Raw genomic sequence first — 20,250 nt, 5'->3', positions numbered from 1 at the left:
AAAAAGAAATGTGGTAGTAGCGTGGAGAGGGAATCAAAACAACAGTAGGCAGCCAGGGTGAAGAGAGATGTTAAACAAAAAATGTGGTAGTAGGCAAGCAGGCTCGAACCCGTTATGTAATGGAAAAGAAAGTGAAAGAAAATCTTAGCCGATATCTCGATGACATGACCGAAAGTCAAAAGCGTTGAAATTAACCAAAGTAAATCCAACAGTGACGATGACTTGCTAAAATGTTGGCGAAAAAATACACCCCCTCCTTGTACAAAATGGCTGAGTTTGTGGTTAAGGAATTAATGTTTTTCGCCAATTTAACGATATTTGTCATCCGAGATGTCGAGCTTCAAAATGATACCGATCTCATCAGGATCCAGCGCCTCTGTCGAAAGTTTTTGCAAGACCTACATACATACATGCATTTAAACAGACAGGTGAGATTTATTTTGTCTGTTTTTATCAGGTGTTCAACTTTGAACTGCTATTGTTTCTTGTCTCAAAGTGCATAGAATTAATAACAAATGATTATTTCCTCATTCGGCAGCAGATCACAAGCTCTTGAGGATCTGAATACAAGTACAATGGTCAACCTCTGCTCCGAATTAAGTGTGTGACGATTGATGGCATGATACCACAAAAAAAGTAGCATTTTATTTTTTATTAATGAGTTACCATCTATCAAGGCTAAAAGCCACTCATGGATAAGGATTATTAAAATGAATAGATTGTCAGTTGAATGATAAATATTATGCAAAAACAAAAAATTATGAATGGAGTGGACCAAATCGATTATTTTTATTTATCTTATGACAAGTGTCCTGTGCGTCATGAGTAAGTTGCTGGAATCTGTGTTAAATACAGAAGTAATCAACCATCTCAACAAAAATAACCTTCTTAGTGACACTCAATATGGTTTCCGTTCTGCTAGATCTACAGCAGATGTGCTTACAGTTATATCTCATAGGATTAGCAAATCTCTCGACGGAGGCAACCTTTCTAGGGCAATTGCTCTTGACATATCTAAGGCCTTTGATAGGGTATGGCATAAAGGTTTACTTCATAAGATCCCTAGCTATGGTATTGCTGGAAATGTCTTCTCAATTATTAAATCATTTCTTTCTGATAGGTTCATAAGAGTAGTAGTTGAGGGGCAAAAATCAGAAGCTCACAGTATTAATGCCGGTGTCCCTCAGGGATCCATCCTGGGCCCAACTCTTTTCCTGATCTATATTAATGATCTTCCAAATCACATCCTTACATCATTTGTAGACATCTATGCTGACGACACTACCATTTATGGTAGCACATCTAAGACAGTAAACGACCAAGTTCTCTCCAATTCTCTCTCCTCTGATCTTGAGCACATAGTACAATGGGGTAAGGAGTGGCTGGTTACTTTTAATGCATCTAAAACCAAGCTTCTCTCTTTTCATCATCAACATTCTGATCCACATCTGGCATCAATTGAAATGAATGGCTCTCGTCTTCAGGAGGCCTCACGTTTTGACAAGCTTCTTGGCTTGACCATTACTCCTGATCTTAAATGGAACACGTACATCAAATCTGTTGCCAAGGCTGCTGGAAAAATGGTGGGATCTTTCTATCGATCCTGTAGATATCTCACTGCTGATGCTATTCTCTATCTATATCAGAGCCAGGTACGTCCAAGGATGGAATACTGTTGCCACATCTGGGCAGGAGCTGCTAGAAAGGACTTGGCCTGCCTTGATAGAGTTCAAAATAGACTTCGTAGCCTCGTAGGAGATGTCCTTTTCTCTTCCTTGCAACCTCTATCTCACAGAAGAGATGTTGCGAGTTTGTCTCTGATGTATCGTTATTTTCATGGAAAGTGTTCGACTGAGCTTCAATCTATGGTCCCCCCTCGCAAAACTTTCACAAGGAACACTCGTCTAGCTGTAAACACTATCAATAATTCCCCTCACTCTTTATCTGTGCCTAAATCTAAACGTAGATTCCATGAATAGAGCTTCTTTCTTAGAACTGCACGCCTGTGGAATTGTCTTCCGTTTTCCTGCTTTCCGGCTGACTACAATATGGTTGTCTTTAAGTCTAACGTAAATAAGTTCTTGATGAGCCGTTCCATATAAGTTATCAAATTTACCAAATTTTCATTACTAATGATTACTATATTGTCCAATTTCTAATGTACACTCTTTAACCCTTATCCTTGAGTGGCCTCTTGGCCTTGATAATGTGGTGATGACTATGTAAAAAAAAATTTTTTAAAAGTGTTTGTTCATATTTGATTTGGTGGTGATCGCGTGCTCTGCGGGGAAGCAATTCCATGGTAAAATGTTTCTCAAATGGGAAATTGTTGAAAAGAAACTTTGTTCATGGAAATAACGTTTAGTTTTAGATAGATGGAGAAAGAAAGGAAAGTTCTTTGCGGTTGTGGTAGAAGACGAGTTCTTGCCGTGAATATCTTACAAAGAGGAACCAGAGATTGAAGTTTACTCTAGCACCTTCCATGGAAATAGACTGATAATTTGCCTAACAATCATTTTGAGCATTTGAATTGCATATCTTAATGAAAAGATCTAAGAGTCTCCTAAAGGTTGCAGTTTTCTTAAAAAAAGAATGCTGAAAAGAGATGAGACAGACAAATGATCTATATCGGCCATTTAAGAAAGCATATATTTGCTATCATTGGTTTATTATTAAGAAAAAAAATTAAGTATTTATCTTAATTTGAACAAAAAATATTTTAGATTTATGAAAAAAAAATTTTTTTTTTGTTTGCTATCAGCTTGTTATTCAAAAAGATGAATATTTATTCGTGAAACTTACCTTACAATGAGTTTTTTTTTTTTCTTAAATTTGAATATTAATTTTCTTAAAGTTTTGTAAATTGTCGAATAATTAATATCTTTTTTTTCTTCGTTATAGCAAAAAAAAAATATTGTCTTCATTTTTCCATTAATAATTATCTTTGTAATTAACAGAAATAATTTATTTTTTATTAAAAAACATTAACCAGCATTTGCGTGAAAAAGATGCACAAAACTTTCATTCAGCATCTTTCGGTAGTTAATGGTTATTGCCTGAGAAAATTTCTGCATTAGTACCATATTTTGTCTTTTCCATCTTTCTTATTGAAAACATGTTTTTTTCTTCATCTAAAACAAGCCTAATCAGATGATTACAGATGATACTACAAGACGGCATCTCATTACCCCAAATTCTACAAAGACGCATCTTGTCACTCCCAACTCTACAAAGATCTCAGTCCATTTACTAAAAATAAACCAGTTTTTATTAATTATTTCTATATTTTTTACCTATCAGTATACAAGAAAAATATTTATTCAAATTTTTCTATTTTAACAAATTTATATATTTTGCAGTTGGATGAACATGGTTGGAAACCCCATTGTCCATTCACCGATAAAAATCTTCAAAGTATTTTTCATCAAGGCTGGGAGGTTTGTAATATTTTATTTTGTAACTTTTAGTGAGACTCCTATTTCTGATTGCATTACACAAGAGACATTCAATAAGTAATGCAACTTACTCACTTCTAGTTATCTGATCTAGCTAAAATTTTGCATATGTTTTCGCTTATATTTCTGGGTTATATGGCAAATTTCAGCACTGAACTAATTGTGATTTCTGATTTTACAGGTATTTAAACTGAGTGAGGTCTCTTAAGTGTCGGACAGTCATCTGGGTTTTGTATTTGAAAGAAGACACACTACCGGAAATTTTTGATGAAATGAAAGAAATGAATCGTAATGATGTCTCATAAAAACGCTGACATCCTGAATTCAAATATGGTTGGAAATGTGTAGAAACAGCTTTCAGACCTAATCGCACCCCATTCTTGTTTTTACTATTGATAAGGTATCTCTCAGTCAAATGAGGACGGCCGTTTTAGAAGATCTATGTATGATTATTTGCCAAATAAGATGTCAATTAGTACAGGATCTGTGTTAACTATCATTCATAACCATTTATATAAAGTGTCTGACAGATAGATTCCCAGGTTGCTGACATCTTTCCAGAAGCAAGAACATATTCAGTGTCAAGGATGAATTTGGAGATATGCCAAGGAAATGAGTCAAAGTTTTTCAAAAGACTGATAACACAGGATGAAACCTGGGTCTATCATTTTGATCTTGTGATCAAAGCCCAGTCAATGCAGTGGAAGCACTTGGACTCGTCACCTCTGCCAAGGTCATGCTCAGTCTTCTGGGACGAGCACACAGTAATGCCAGATTTCCTGGTAATCACGATTACAGAATCCTATTATGCTTTCCTTTTGAGGAAATTAAACTAAGCTATCAAAATCAAAAGGCGTCGCAAGGTCAGCAAAGGTATCCTTCTTCTGCAAGACAACGCTCTGATGCACAACAGTCATTTGGCTATAATCACATTGGCACACCGGTTCCCATTAGATCACCAAAGTTATGCAACATTGAGTCTGGTCAGTACAAAAATGGGTGACCATTTGGGAATTCCAGGTGTTGTATATGCTCTCTGTTTATCTCAGCATTGTTTCTAGTCGTCCTGGACTTCTCCTTGCCATTGAACTCAAGCAGGACAGGTGTGGTTGGTGATTGTGCAACCTTTGCCAAGGGTATCAATTGTCTTTCGAAACTGAATGGAGGTGTTTTGGCTATGAAATCCTCCTCCATTCCATATTCTCCTGACTTTGTACACTCTGACTTTCACCTTTTCTCAATCACAAAGTTTTTTTTAACTGAAAAGTTTTTCCCAGATAATGCAGCATTGATATCTGAAGTCACGTTGTGCTTGGAGGGCCAACCTGGGCTGTTCTACAAAAACTGTTTCCGGAGCAGCATTAAATGATGGGAGAAATGCCTAACTCTGGGTGATTCCTATGTAGACTAATAGCTGTGCCGAGTTTGCTTCCTCTACTTCTATGAGAAGTGGGTCATGGGTGTTACTTATTGAACATCGTATAGTACCTTCCTATGAACCTGTAATAAGGATGGTTATGAATCAAATGCTCGTCAAACCTATTACTAAATTATCTCCCTTCTATTCAACTTACAATGTATAACATGTACCATATGCAACCACAACAAATTACAATGCTTTACTTCTTGTAAATAAATAGTTTGGTACACTAATGATGATAATGCTTTTTTTGTTATTTTCTTTGTTGTATTTACAAGGGGTGTTCTGAAAAGTAACCCCTCCAATTTTTTTCATTCCACCCGAATGGATCAGAGGGGATTGCAAATTTCATTATTATGATGACCTGAAGGTTTCATCTGTTACAAATATTAATGTTGTGTGACTCTTAAGTAAGCAACCCCTGTCTTGGACGTATGTCAGAAGCAGAGATGCATTGTTGAATTTTTGGCAAAAGTACATTGAGAATGGTGGTGACTATGTAAAAAAAATAAATTCTGGAGCCAAAAGTTGCTCATTTTAAGAGTACTACTCCTGTTTTCATAGCTCTTCAACTTTTTAAGTTAAAAAAAAAAAATAGGAGGCTCTACTTTTGGAATAATCCTTGTATTTACTATTTATCTAATAGGGTCTAGATGTAGTGTTTCCTTAGCCATCGTAAGCAATTATCTAAAGATTGTGGCTCTATAAAAGAACTGGTCTCCATTAACTCACTGGGTTTGCATCAGGAAAGGCATCCGGCCTATAAAAATCTTGTCTAAACTAAGGTAATGACTCTCAAAGAAAATCTGTTGCATTTTAGATTATACAATTTAAATAAAAACCTGGCCAAAGTTTGGAAGTACATTTAAAGAAGAGGCAGGTGTTTCATTACTTTCTTTCATCTATCAAAACTAATATTGATAATTCTTAATTAAAACATGACCGAAGAAACTTTTCAGTAATTATTAAATAAAATAGAATTATCAGAAAAACATAATAAAAAAAAAAAAATAAAAGCAGAAGGGAGATATAGGCATGAGAGAAAAAAGCGAAAGAACTGATTTGCTTTGTCACTGTTTCTCGTAGCAACCACACCGAAGGTTAGGAAGTAAGTTAGCTGACCCATGTGTGTAATCTAATTGTATTCTAAAAAGAGAAAGATGTTATGAACTCATAGCATTTAAGTCCTTGTAAAATCAGTGTTGCGATTTCGTTTGATAGAAATAGCAGCTGCAATTGTGGACAGTTTGGAAAATCTTGTCCTCACTTTTTGACTAGTGTTCAATGAACTGTGCAAAGAGAGATTTTTGTTGCCTCTGAGACTTTTTTTTATAGTGATCAGCTCACCAAAGAGATTTTTTTTTTTTTTTCGGTTTATATCACTTTTTGGATGGAGATACAGAGAAACACATTTGAATTGCTATTTTACGATTTTTTTTTTTTTTTTTTTTTTTTTTTTGAGACAATATTTCTACAAAAATATGTAATAGCTTTTTATATATATATACTAGCTGTACCCTGCCACGCGTTGCTGTGGCTCAAATTTGCGCAATGGAAACAGTTCCAAAATGAGAAAAAGCATGTTTCTTATAGGTTTAATTTTCCATTTTGCATGGGTACACAGTTTTTGTTGTTCCATTTTCTTAGCTGATATAGAGATTTTCCGGTTTGGTGACTCTTGAATACGTAACATAAATTGTCCATGTGAAAAAACAGTCAGTGTGTAACTGTAAGGCCCACAATTGTAAAGATTGTTCCCTGTGCTTTGTTGATGGTTATTGCAAATGACAATAAAATTGGAAAGTGCAATTTCCTAAACTGTAATGATGTATCCGGTGGAATCATAGGAATGCATGGAATGAAGATATATTCATCTGTGAAAGGTCCTGTTAAGATTGTTGTTTCTATGATATTGTTTGTTATTTTTTTTTTACTGCAAGCTATGTGCCATTGCAAAGCTTGGATTGGTTTATATTTCACAACATGATAATTAGTACATAAAATTTCAGTTGCAATACATGCGGTGGCATCCCTGGCAAATATAGCTGTTGGATAATTAATCACTTTATCTGCTTTCACAACAGTGTCGATGGATTTGTATTTGACTACCTCACTTGGAATTTTACATTGAATAATAGCATTAAGTTTGTGGGCATCTTTGTATTGACCTGCAAGAATAACTCATTCACTCAGTCAAATGGAATTCTTATAATTTGAATATCTGCAAAAACATTTTAAACTAACTATTCTTTTGATGAAATAAAATTACAGAAATTACAGAAGTAAAGTCAAAGAATTTTGCCCTTAACTCTGATCAATTGGCACTTTTTCGTACCCAATTTCCCACAAGTGATGCAAAAGTTTTTGTGCGGATCGAACAGTCTGCAACTGGACGTGCATATTTTGAGTTAAGTTTAATGTCTTCACATGGAACAAAAAAGTAGAGTATTTGAGGCAAACATTTATTTCATCTGCTGGTGTTGATTGAAGAATAACAGGTAACATTTGTCTGAAATCTCCTGCAAGCAATGTTACTGCATTCCCAAATGGTCTTACATTGCCACGCAAATCTTGCAAGGATCGACCAAGAGCCTCAAGTGATTTTTTGCGTACCATTGTGCATTCATCCTAAACAATAAGTTTGTATTTTTGCAATATTTTTCCCCATATTGGATGTTTTGGAGATGTCGAACATGAGATTTTTGAAAAATTGAATGTTTTAAAGTAGAATAAATAATTCTTCTACTTGGCAGCAAGGTCGCAGGTATTCCTCATGCAGCAAGGGCTAAGGCTATGCCATTTTGTTACCAAATGGCTGCCAAAATCAATTTAATTAGAAAGGTTTTACCAGTTACTTTTGGTGCTGTTCAAGGTAGCAGTAATTTCCAAATAACTTCTATTCTCACAGTCAGTAAATTAGGTGACTAAAATAGGATTTATCCATGTTTTGACAATGCCTTATTCACTGTAATTAATTTAGGAGACTAAAATAGGATGAAGGATTAGAGATGGACAGATAGCGAGGAAGATATATAGATAGAAAAGAGAAAGTGAGAGGAAAATAGAGAAGGAGATAGAGAGATAAAGGGATTGATAGATAAACAGAGAGAGGGGGAGAGTTAGAAACAGAGAGGGATGAGACAGAGGAAAGGAGAGAGATAGAGGGAGTTAGATAGAGAAAGGGGCTCAAAGTGAGATGGAGAGGGTGATATAGAGAGAAAGATAGATTGAGAGAGGGAAAGGGAGAGATGGATAGAGAGAGATATTAAGAGAGGAAGAGAGAAACAGAAGGTGAACTACACTTCACCGTTTTTTTCCTCGTTCAGTAGAGAAGAAATCTTTCGAGACTGAGGCAATTTTAATGTTTTGTTATTATCCAGAGTACCCTTTTTTTTTTAGGGGGGGGGGCTAGATTTTCCTCACATTAGAAACCGACCGGGTTATCTGTACTTTCACTTAACAAATTAATAAAAGAAAAACATATTGTAAAATTTGAATTTAACATGAAAATACTATTTTAAAAAATAGCACGATAACATAAGTGCCACTTTAGGTACTCCTTGGGCATTGAGTTCCATGGCGACCAGCATAATTATTTAATGGTGGCTCCCTTAGCCCCCCCCCCTAGTCAAGGCTAATGCATGCGCACGTAACATTTTTTTTATTTACTAACGTTGGCTTAGTAACTAAACGATTTATCGATAATTTCGTAACCTTTAAACGCATGCCGGAAGATTTAAATTGGTTCATTATTGTTGTAATGAAAAAAAAAAAGTTTCATTCAACATAAAACCAAAAACACATATTAATGATAAATGATTTATTATTCTATTCATTGAAATTTACTAATTTTTAAATAAAAAAGTAAAAAAAAAAAGTTAATAAAAAAAATAGTTGCTTATGTACGCATAAAAAACTTTTCTTTTTTTTTTTTTTTTAGATTAGGTCCACCTTATAATTACCCCCCCCTAACCTCCTCATCTTAAGAACCGCTTCCAGAATAAACATCACTTTTGGAGGGGAGGGGGGGGGCTATTTGCAAAATTTAACTGATATTTGTTGTCAGCATACCCACCCGAAAATACTATTAAAAAAAAAAAAAGGAGGGGTTCAATGCCCGTGGCAGAGAAGTAGATTTATTTATCAATAAAAGTTGCGGAGAAGTAAATTTATTTATCAATAAAAGTCGTCATTTAAAAAAGAAAATTGTTGAGGTGGACCTAAATGTAAATATTTACCCAAAAAATTATCCCGAAGTTTATTACAAAAACGTTTTGTTTTCGCACTATTCAACAATTTGTTCATCCGCGCATGTAAATTAAAAAATATTTGTAAAAGTGAGAAGTTATCAGTAAATGATTTAGTTTTTTTTTAAATTTATTTATTTATTTATTTTTTTACATTTTACATTAGGTTCACCTCCACAAATGTTAAGAACGGCTTTCAGAATAAACACCCTCAACCTCTCCATGTTAACAACGCATTTCGGAATAAACACCATTTAGGGGGGGGGATATTAAAAAAAAATCGATAAAAGTCGTCATTTAAAAAGAAATTTAAAATCAAATGTTTGTAAAAGTGAGAAATTATTAATAAATGCTTAGTAACATTTTTCAGTGCTAATGCAGAGAGTGATTCGCGCTATTTTTTAAATCGTATTTCCACGTTTAATTAAAGTTTTATGATATGTTTTTTTTTATTCAATTGCAAGGTTAAAGTACAGAATAGGTACAAAACACCCTCCCCTCCCTATGTTAAGAATGACTTTTTAAATAATAACGTTATTATTTCAGCATGGATCACTCTCTGCATGAGTACCCATTTTTCTTTTAATATTCATAAAAAGTAAAACTTTTCTTTAAAATAAATAAATAAATGTTTGTAAATGTGACAAATAATCGTTTAGTTACGGCAACATCAGTAAATAAAATGTTATGTGCGGGGTGGGGTGGGGGACTAAGGGAGCAACTATTATTTTTTTCTGCTGGTCGCCATGGAACTCAACGCCCAAGGAGTACCAAAATGTAATTTTTTTTTTTGTCAAATAAATAAATTTCAAGCAATTTTTGCAATAAATAATAGATAGCAACTTCGTTAATTTTACGACTCGCCCCAGCATATTATAAACACCCTAACTTCCCCATGTTAAAACGGCTTTCGGAATGAACACCCCGAACCTCCCCATATTAAGAATGGCTTTCGAGGTTTATGGAAGGGCGTTTTTTTTTTTTTAACATGGGGAGGTTAGGGTTTTTATAATACGTTGAGGCATGTTAATTTTTATTTTTATTTTATTTCGGACTATTAGTCTCATCTTTATTAGTTGTTGTTTGTTTGTTTTTATTGGTTCACAAATTAACATAAAAATGCTCATCTCAAAATAAAAAATTCCAATTAAGGAATAATATATATATACGTTGAGGCATGTCGTAAAAATGAAACAGTTTAGAAAAAGTTAAAACAAACTTTTTTATGTAAACAATGCCGTGAAAAGAAACTAAACAATTAAAACGTAATGTTTCATGAGTGAAAAGCCTTAACATAAATAAAGGAATTTAAAATTAAAAAATTGGTAAGTACATAAATGAATTTAAATTTTTAAAATATGGGATTATTTATTTTTTTTTTTTGTGTGTGTGCTAATGCAGAGAGTGATCCGCGCTATTTTTTTAAAAATAGTATTCCCACGTTTAATTAAAGTTTTATGTTTTTATTCAATTGTAAGGTTAAAGTACAGAATAGGTACAAAACACCCTCCCTTCCTCATGTTAAGAATGGCTTTTTAAATAATAACGTTATTATTTCAGCATGGATCACTCTCTGCATGAGTAAGTGTTTTTTTGTAATTCGAGAGTAGTTGAAACGGAAGTTACCAGACATAAAACCGGGCAAGTCTCACAGAAACAACTTCGAAAAATATTTATATTTTATTTAATATTTTAATAATTCGCGAGGTAAATTTATTTTAATGACATAAAAACATCCCTCGACTCTAAAGATGGGTTGTCTGAAAATTTCAAATAAATTGGTAACGTAGAAATATGGTTTTATTCACTTTAACGAACCAAATTTACATTTTTATATATATATATATATATATATATATAAATTTTGAGTGTTTAATTTGTTAATAAATATTTTGGAGACTTGTTTTTCTGTATATATGCTTTTAGTTAAAAAAAAATGTTATAATCCTATAGGTCAATATTATTTTGAATGTGTTGCTGCTGTTATTATTATTATTAACAACAACATTTTGATTTATTTAATTGTATTTTTTTTTTCTTTTCAGGAAGAGCCTGAACACAGAACCTCACTTAGCGAACTTAAATGTAAAATATTAAATTTAAGTTTTAGCAGTTATGAATAAAAAGAATATATTTTTGTTCATCTTATCACCCAACGTTTATTCATAAAAAATCAAAATTTTTAAATAGTTATGAATGTCTCAAATAACCTATCATTTTTCTCTATCTCTCCTACATGCTAAACGAACCAGTAATACCTAGTGTGGTAGCTCTGGGAGGACTATGCTGTCTTCCTCAAAAAGAGGAAGTTTATAGGGAATATCAAATATAGGGTTATAGGGAATCACGAGCATTCCCTAGACGCATGTACATCCCAGTCATCAGAGATGACACACAGCACCTTGCATTCATAAATAGTCACCCATCTGGTACTGGCCAGGATCTATATCACTTAACTTTAGTGATTTAATGAAAACCAGTGTGCCAATGCAATTATACCACTAGTCCAGTTTAATTATACAAATCCATCAAGAAAAATGGAGCATTTGTTTTTTGGGTGTGGGGGGTACTGATTACCAAGAGCTACTCATATATAAGGATTGGTAAGATGAAAACGATTATCAGCTGAAAGATGAGGAACACTATGAGAGTATTAACATTGATCAATGGTATCAACTGATTATTATTTATGGGGGAGTTTATAACATAAATTTGTTGGCATTGGATTTGAGACGACCAAGTTGTAATCAGCAGGGAAGCAGTTATATGGTAATGTGTTCCATAAACATAAAGCCCTTGCAAAATAAGTTCTGTCTATGGAACTTCTGCCTGACACTAGGAACATGAACAAAGACGGAATAATTCTTTTTTTTGGGGGGGGGGGGCAAAATGAGTTCTTGCCACAAATGTCTTATGAGAAGGAACCAAAGATTAGAGCTCAGTTGAGTACCTTCGGTGTAAATAACAATGGAGCAACAGTTGTACAGATTTAAGTGATAATATGACCAGTGTCTTTCATTGAGAGGGTGAATGTCAAGAAGAGAGAAAGAATAAAGAAAAAAATGGTGAAAAAGACTAGGAAAGGAGATTAAGAGTGCGTGTGTGTATATGTATATATATATATGGAAAAAATATGGCAATTGCATATATTATAAGTAAAATAATTTTTAAAAAAATAAATAAATAAACAAACATGATTGTGTTTTTGGGTCAGTATAATGTAATTGACCAGTATGTGTATGCATGTGGCATTTTCCAATTGTGGAAATTTTATATATATGAAAGGCATTTTGTCTGTATGAGTTCATTCCTTATGAACTCTGAAACGGCTGGGCCTATTGTTTTTATGTTTTGTTTTGTTTGCACATATATACTTTGTATTTGGCAGTGTTCTTACATAGATTTTATATTGGAATGTCTCTGATAAGTATCCAAAATCAATAATCGGAAGCATTTGGTTAAAGAAGGAACAGTATGATATTCGATCAAAATATCACAAATGTAATTGTAAGAGTTTTATCACTGTACAAGCAGAAGAGCCTGACGTAAAAAATCAACAGTAGATTTTTTGATGAGACAAGGATGCATTCAAAATGAATATTTCACTGTAGCACACAATTGAACCATGATACCTGACTTTTGCATTTTAGACTTTAATTCAAGCCATTGTATAAAAATAATTTTATAAAATGAACAGTAGGTTCTCTGCAGTGCAATGTAAACTAAGTCACTGCAGGGATGAATGTGTAGCCTCCTTCCTAATTTGCAAATTATTCCTTTGGAAAATTTCTGGTAGGAATGGAGTCGAGCTTATCGTCAAAAGGTGTGGGAAGAATGTGAGTGGTGCTGTCTTCAGTGAAGTTAGATTTTTGTAGTGAGTAATCAAGTGGGAGTAGGTTGAACAGAATTTTTAAAGTAAACTGAGATTGTCCTTCTCGTTCATATTCTTATAACTATTAAAAACATGAGTAAAAACTTTCAAAAAATGATCATTCTCACAATCAAGTTTAAGAGTTAGTCATTCTACTAAAACCAGTTTTGGGGATTCCTCAGATTAACCCCAAAATTTAATACTGCTCTTAAAAAGAAAATAGTACTAAAACTTTATTATGTACTTACCTGTTAGAGTAAAAAAACAAAGACCTTTCTCCAGAATTTACGCAAGTTCATTTTTCTTTTTTGTTTTTAAGTTTAAAAAAAAAAAAAAAAAAAGACCTTACTCCAAAATGTCATACTTTTTGTTTTTAAAAAATAAAATAAAATTTTATCAGTGGAAGTTGTCACACTGAATTTTCTGTATTATTAAGGTTAAAAGTTTGTGTTATGGTCTCTTGGCCATAGCAATACTCAAAATGCCGGGCGACAGCTTCCACTGATAAAATGTTATTTTATTTTTTAAAAACAATAAATACTGGGTGAATTAGCATAAATTTTGGTGTAGGGATTACCTCCTTTAGCAGTGGAGTATTGCTTTATTGCTGGTTGACTGAGATGCCTTAATAAGGGAATGTTCACGAATCTGATCACAGCAAATTTTGCACCCATCCAGAGTGCCCCCTATTTGGGGCAACTGGCTGCCTGACTTAAAATGCACCAAATGCTTATGTTGTTGTTTCTTTTTTTTTCTTTTTACTTTCTCTTTGCAAAACTCAATCATGTTTTGCAAACAACGAATTTCTTCTACAAAGCAACCAAACCAACCACCCTGAATAAATATCTGAAGATATAAAGAACTTGAAGCATGAAAATATTTTCCAAAATTACTGGATTCGGCATTAAATAATCCAAAAATGGTTGATATGCCATAAAACAAAACAACCAAACCAAACACAATGAATAAATATATGAAAATATAAAGAACAATACTTTTTCTCTTTCTTTCTCTCTCCCTCTCTCCTTTTACTTTTCTTTCCTCTTTTCTCTTTCTCTCTCCTTCTCCCTTAATCCCCCTGGTTGTCTTGGTCTATCCTTTCATCTTTTCTCTCCTTCTTTCTATTTCCATTTACTGATTAATCATCATCATATACAATCCATCATCATCCGTAAATAATTTTTAAGTTAAAAACTCGATTTTTATTTTCATATATTTACATGATATATAATGGTATACTCTGCTGATATGGTTTGTTTGTTGAGCATCATTTCTGATGATTTAGTTGGCATTTGGTTTCCCCGATATCTTTCTATTAAGAATTCTTTCTAGAAGGATATCAGGTACTTAGTGGAGGAACCATGTGAAGATTTCCAATGTCCCTAAGTGAAAGTATTTCTGTGGAATGACCTGGATTTGAACTTGGCACGCCCAGGTTGTCAGCTCGTATTGTTAACCAGTGAGCCATCATCACCTTCCTACTAGTGTGGTAGCCACATTGAAAGACTGGATGAGCGTTCTTGAGCAAGTAGATGTAGAACAATGGAGGAGCAGGATTAGTTCACTGGGGAAAGCCAACAAAAACATGGGAGGAAGTGATAAGGATGGACTTCGGATAAATAAAGACCTGGCCAGAGATAGGTTAGTTTGAATATAAAGTTCTAAAAGCCATCTAACACATGCTAGCAAATATTAAACCGAACATGATGATTAGTTTCTAAAAAAAAAAATTGATTCATCATTTTTTTTTTTTAAACTATATTGCAAAATAATATTCTATCTTGATGTACAGTTTTATTTAAGCGGAATCGTCACTGACAGAATTTTAAAGAAAAATTTTTTTTTTTCTGAATTAAAGATTCGTCATATTTTTTTTACCTAGATATTGCAAGATAATATATCTTGATATACAGTTTTATTTAAGCTGAATTGTCATTGACAGAATTGTAAAAAAAAAAAAAAAAAAAAAAAAATTTTTTAATTTAATTTAAAAAATTGCAATAAAAAAAATTCAATTCCATAAAAAGGTTTTGTTTGTTATGTCTTTTTTTTCTCTTTTTAAGATAATTAACACTGAAATGACTCAGGAAATTTCAGATACTAGATTGAAAATCCGGGCTTGTAATATTTACAGAGATCAATATCACTATGAATAATGCCTTGTGTGTTCATTGTACTGACCATGGTCAATCCACTGTGCCTGTCCCTCGAAAACAAAAACCACAAGTCCAATTTCTAAACAATGTTTACTGGAATATTCCAAGCAGTGCTTGCCTTCTCAAGGTTAAATAACGGACTTGCAGACTGAGAGTTTTGCCTGACAAGATCAAAAACAGAAATAATTACAAATATTATGTCAGCATCATGTGTCCTAAAACAATGATCATTAACTAAGAATCTCTACAATTATATAAATACAACTTTGTCTGTGTGCGAGTTCATTCCTTATAAACTCTGAAACGGCTGAACAGATTTTCTTTAAAATTTACAGAACTTTAGTGAGTGATCTAAGTTAAGGTTTTTAGGAGTGATATTAAGCTTTGTCTAAGAATGCCCCCAATAATCCGTAATCGAAACCGTTATTTTAATTTATCTATCATCGGTAAAGCCATTTTTTCCATGTCGTCACTTAGCAACAATGATAGAACAATGGGCCATGAAAATTCTACTGTGGGTAAGTTGGTAGCGTGTTTTTTTGTTTTTTGTATGATGTGGTCTGTAGGTTCAAACTCCGCACATAATCTTCTTAATTTTTTTTTTATAAACTGCAAAGACTTGAAAATTTACGTATTTGTGTTGTTGTTTTTTTTGCATTACATGTAGGTTCAAACCCCATAAATAAATTTATTCATTTTTTTTTTTTTTTCGTTAACTGGAAAGGAGATTATATAAAATAATTTTATAAAAGAAACAGTATGTTCTCTAGAGTGCAATGTAGAATGACATATTTTTTAGACTAAGTTACTGCATGGAGGCATGTGAAGCTTTCTCCCGGGCGATTTCATGGATTTCAGTAACAATAAAAATATAGGAGTGTGAAATATTCATTGAGCATCATTCAATCCCAGGCAACATTGGGTCTCCCTGCTATTAAGACTATAACTATATTCGAATCATTGAAAACAAAATCTTCATTATATTCTTTCTTTGAACCACAATTGTGACCCATTTCTAGTTGATGGGTTTTCCTGGCAAAAGAAAACTCCCTTCATTCCACAATGTGTCATGCAGAAAGCAAAAGGCGCAGCTGCACAGAAAATGGCTCATCTCAAATTGATGCCTGATCAAATCACTAACTTTTAGTTTTAGTTTAATGGAACATTATCATTAAAAAATCCACCTCTGTTAACTTTATATGTCAGTTCATTCACCTGCATTTTTATTTCCAATTGACAGAGGGTCATTTTGTAGAGTTTGCCGAAATCCACTTATCTATATATATATATATATATATAGTGAAAGTGTGTGTGTCTGTCTGTGTACATTTCCCTATGCAATAACTCTGTCAATTTTCAGTCTACAGGCACGAAATTTGATATACAGAGTATTGAGATTTGGGAAAATCTTTGTAATCGGTTTTAGATATATGTTCCTTGGACATGGATCTAACTTAATAACTTGATTTGAGTCCAAAACAAATGTTAAGGGGTCATAATAGGGGTCAGAGTTTAAAAAAATTGACCGCTTTTTTTTTTTTTTTGCTCAACATACACCTCAAAACACCCGGGCAACACCAGGCTGAAATGCTAGTTTTAGATATTGGCAGGGCAATGCTGGTCGATGATTATAATGATTGTTATTAAATTTATAAAAATAGAATGCCAGAAAGAATGTTATCATAGCAAAATAAATATTTACAGATAAAATTATGTTAAGATGTTTTAATAGGAAAAAATGTTAGAACACAATAATTTAAAAATAGGTTTGATGTCTACAGTCTGACATAGCATTATGTATAGATCACTTAAAGTGATGTAGATTTTAGGAGAGAGGGCTTGAAAGACACATGTCATTTGAGTCAGTCAGAGTTGAGAGAGGGAGAAAGATGATCTACTGATAGTAATGGCTCCTAGTAGAGAGGATCAGAAATAGCGATAGGCTAGGACTAGCGTTGCAGCTTTCCAATGGGGGGACATCCGGTAAATAAAGCTGCTGCATATACCACCAAAACTTTGAGTTGTGTGAATCTTCAATTGCAGGTTTCTGACAAGCTGTTAATAAAGACCAAAGATGGACCAGGTATGTTTCTCTGAATGGCCCAATGTTAACCCGCCCCCCCCCCCCGAGACTATTAGTTGTCCATTTCTGTTGTACATGTCACATGTCCGTTGTTAAACTGTATCTGTTAATAACACCGTCATAAGTTCTATACACATATCAATTTAACAAAGAATAGAAAAAACTAGATGAACACACATGTATATACACACGTTATATAGATGACTGTGACATATATACAAATATTTATATATACACTCTGCATACAATCATTAGAAAAACATTTTATACCACTAGATGATACATGAATTTAGACATATATATATATATATATATATATATATATATATATATGAGTAAGATGATTGATAATTTATAATTAAAATTAAAAATCTGTTTCATAAGGAAGAACAAACAAAATCAATAAATTGTACGATCATTTCAGAAACAATGTTTTACAATTTATTGATTTTGTTTGTTCTTCCTTATGAAACCGATTTTTTAATTTTTAATGTTAATTATAAATTATCAATCTTCTTACTCAATAATAAAATATCTCTAGGATATCTATGCCTATTGAGCTTATATATCTACATCACAACGAGCACTGTTTTCTTTTATTTTAATTGTATTAATGAATTTACTAATACATTAAAATAAACTCTGCTCTTTAGACTGTTGTTCTAATCCCCTTTATATATATATATATATATATATATATATATATATATATATATATATAACTACGTCAATCGCTTTATTGCAGATTAGTAAAATATCAATATTTCACTAAATATATGTTACAAAAAAATAAAACCTGTATAATCACATGACTGCTTTAAGGTTAGTTATTTCCCAAAATTTCATTCAAAGTCATGAAACTAGCTTCCCCCCCCCCAAAAAAAAAGGCAAAAGGGGCACTCTGGTAGGGACCAAAAATGATAATTGTCTCAGTATAGAGGGTTTCCCCTCCATTGACAGACCAATTACCTTAAGAGTAGCAGCAGAACAGATACTACACTTTGAGACAAAGTTATGACATTTTATTCTTTATCAAGGAATTTCCACTGTTCATCGCTTTATTGCAAGTCTCTTAAAATGTTGTATTAGAGCTAAAATACAATGTCTAATCATGAAAACTTTATTTTTTTATTATATTTTTCTGTTAAAGAATAATAAACAAAAGCACATCCTAGGTGCTAAGCCTCAAATAAATGATTTTCACCATTTTTTGAAATACATTTAAACAACCTTTTGTCCACCAAAGAAGTCAATTGCTTGATCTGAAAAGGAGTTATGGTTCTGGTGACATCAACTACTTTCCTCCACAGGGCATCCTTTGAAGTAAATTGCTCTCCTCTCTCATAAATACCTCTCTTCAATATTGACCAGAGATGTTCAATGGGGTTAAGATCCGGAGAACATAGTGATCATCTCATAAGGGTTTCTCCAAAGAAGCCCATAGATTCAAGGAAGGTTGCAGTTGCTCTAGCAGAATGGGATAGTGCATTGTCATGCATAAAAATCAGCTGAAAACGTGATAATGGTAGGTCATCTAGCCATGATGACAAATGTTTATCCAAAAAGGCCATGTACGCATTGCTGGTAAGTTTTACACCCTCTGGAACATGGAATGGTCCAACCAACTTCTCCCCAATGATTCACGCCCAAAACATACCTCCACCTCCTTGTTGGTGATGAACTCTGTAAGGGGTTGGAGTTCTGTTCGAGTTCCAAACTTTGGCCAATCAATTCAGACCGTCAAGAGTAGCCCGGGTCTCATCTATAAATAGGACACATTGGAAATCCATTTTCATGTAATTCTGTGCCCAAGCCATTCGTTTTTCCCTATGTTTGCTCAATGGAGGCCTTGAAATATTTTTGATGTTCCTTGCCATCTCATTCAACACCTTAGATCGGGCCTGCCTGGATCATGGAGTGATTCCAGCTCTTGTGAAAATGGAAGCACTGGTACTGTTTGGGTTTCGGTTGACTTCCCTATGAATTTTCCAAATATCACGATGTGAATGGTTTCTCCTGGTGCCATTATCCTTTCTGGATTTGGTGTTGAGGTTATTCACAAATGAAGCCAAAGTTCTTGGGTCCCTTTCCAGCTCCATAACTGAATCTTTGATGAACAATCCTTCTGCGAGTCCTGCAACAATCCTTTCATTTTCAATAACCGTTAATCGCCCCTTTTTGGCATTTTAAAAGACCTGCAATAAAGCAATGGACAGTATAGATTACTTGATAATAAATCAAATGTCATAACTTCGTGAATAATGCATTGATTTGAATTAAATTTGGGGAAATAACTAACCTTGAAACAGTTATTTGATGATACAGGTTTAATTTTTTTGTGATTTTTTTTAGTGAAATATTGATATTTTACTAATCTGCAATAAAGCGATTGACACAGTTTATATATAAACATTTTTTTGTATATCGATATGCATATTAAAAACCCTTCCATCTATTTATTAGTATTTATTTGCTTATCCTACAAAAGCAAAATGTGACACAATGTCGTTTTTAATAAGGGTAAAAACCAGCTTCCCCCCCTCAAAAAAAATGCAAAAGGGGCACTGGTAGGGACCAAAAATGATAATTGTCTCAGTATAGACGGTTTCCCCTCCATTGACAGACCAATTACCTTAAGAGTAGCAGCAGAACAGATACTACACTTTGAGATATTAAATCCTTTATTCAGGCTTAAATTACAAAGTAAGTTCAAACTGAACAAAAAACTTAGGCACAAGGCCAACTCAAAAGGGGGGGGATGGGGGTCGTTAGTCAATATTGTCACTCCAGAACTAAACAAAAGTTTCTCTTAGCTTGTATCTTCTTCCACCATAATACCGCATTCACCCTTTCATACTGGGGGACATCCTACTTAGCACCCAATTGTTTAAAACATTTTTTATTAACATGTAAAAACAAAAAAGATAACAATAAAGGTAATACAGTAATTCATTTGTGTTGAGAGCGGGGGGAAGAAAAAATACACTGGTGGTTAGTAGGACCCTCCCAATCCCGTCT

At 33.4% G+C, this 20,250-nt stretch overlaps 1 protein-coding gene across 2 annotated transcripts in view; it reads left to right on the top strand.

The window, feature by feature from the left end:
- LOC145292067 (uncharacterized) overlaps nt 1-11,271 on the top strand; it is a 105,302-nt gene extending 94,031 nt beyond the window's left edge. For both annotated transcript variants that reach the window (XM_080138120.1, XM_080138122.1), the window contains exons 12-13: nt 3,360-3,437; nt 11,168-11,271. In XM_080138120.1, coding sequence (XP_079994246.1) covers nt 3,360-3,437; nt 11,168-11,245 — 156 coding nt within the window. In that variant the 3' untranslated portion in view covers nt 11,246-11,271. The remainder of the gene's footprint in view (nt 1-3,359; nt 3,438-11,167) is intronic.
- The last annotated feature ends 8,979 nt before the right edge of the window (nt 11,272-20,250 follow it).

The sequence above is a fragment of the Euprymna scolopes genome, chromosome 13 (genome assembly GCF_053919585.1).
Source record: "Euprymna scolopes isolate OS-2025 chromosome 13, ASM5391958v1, whole genome shotgun sequence".
NCBI classification, from domain to species: Eukaryota; Metazoa; Mollusca; class Cephalopoda; order Sepiida; family Sepiolidae; genus Euprymna; species Euprymna scolopes.
Note: the sequence above shows the minus strand (reverse complement) of the source record. Positions and strands in the feature narration are given on the sequence as shown.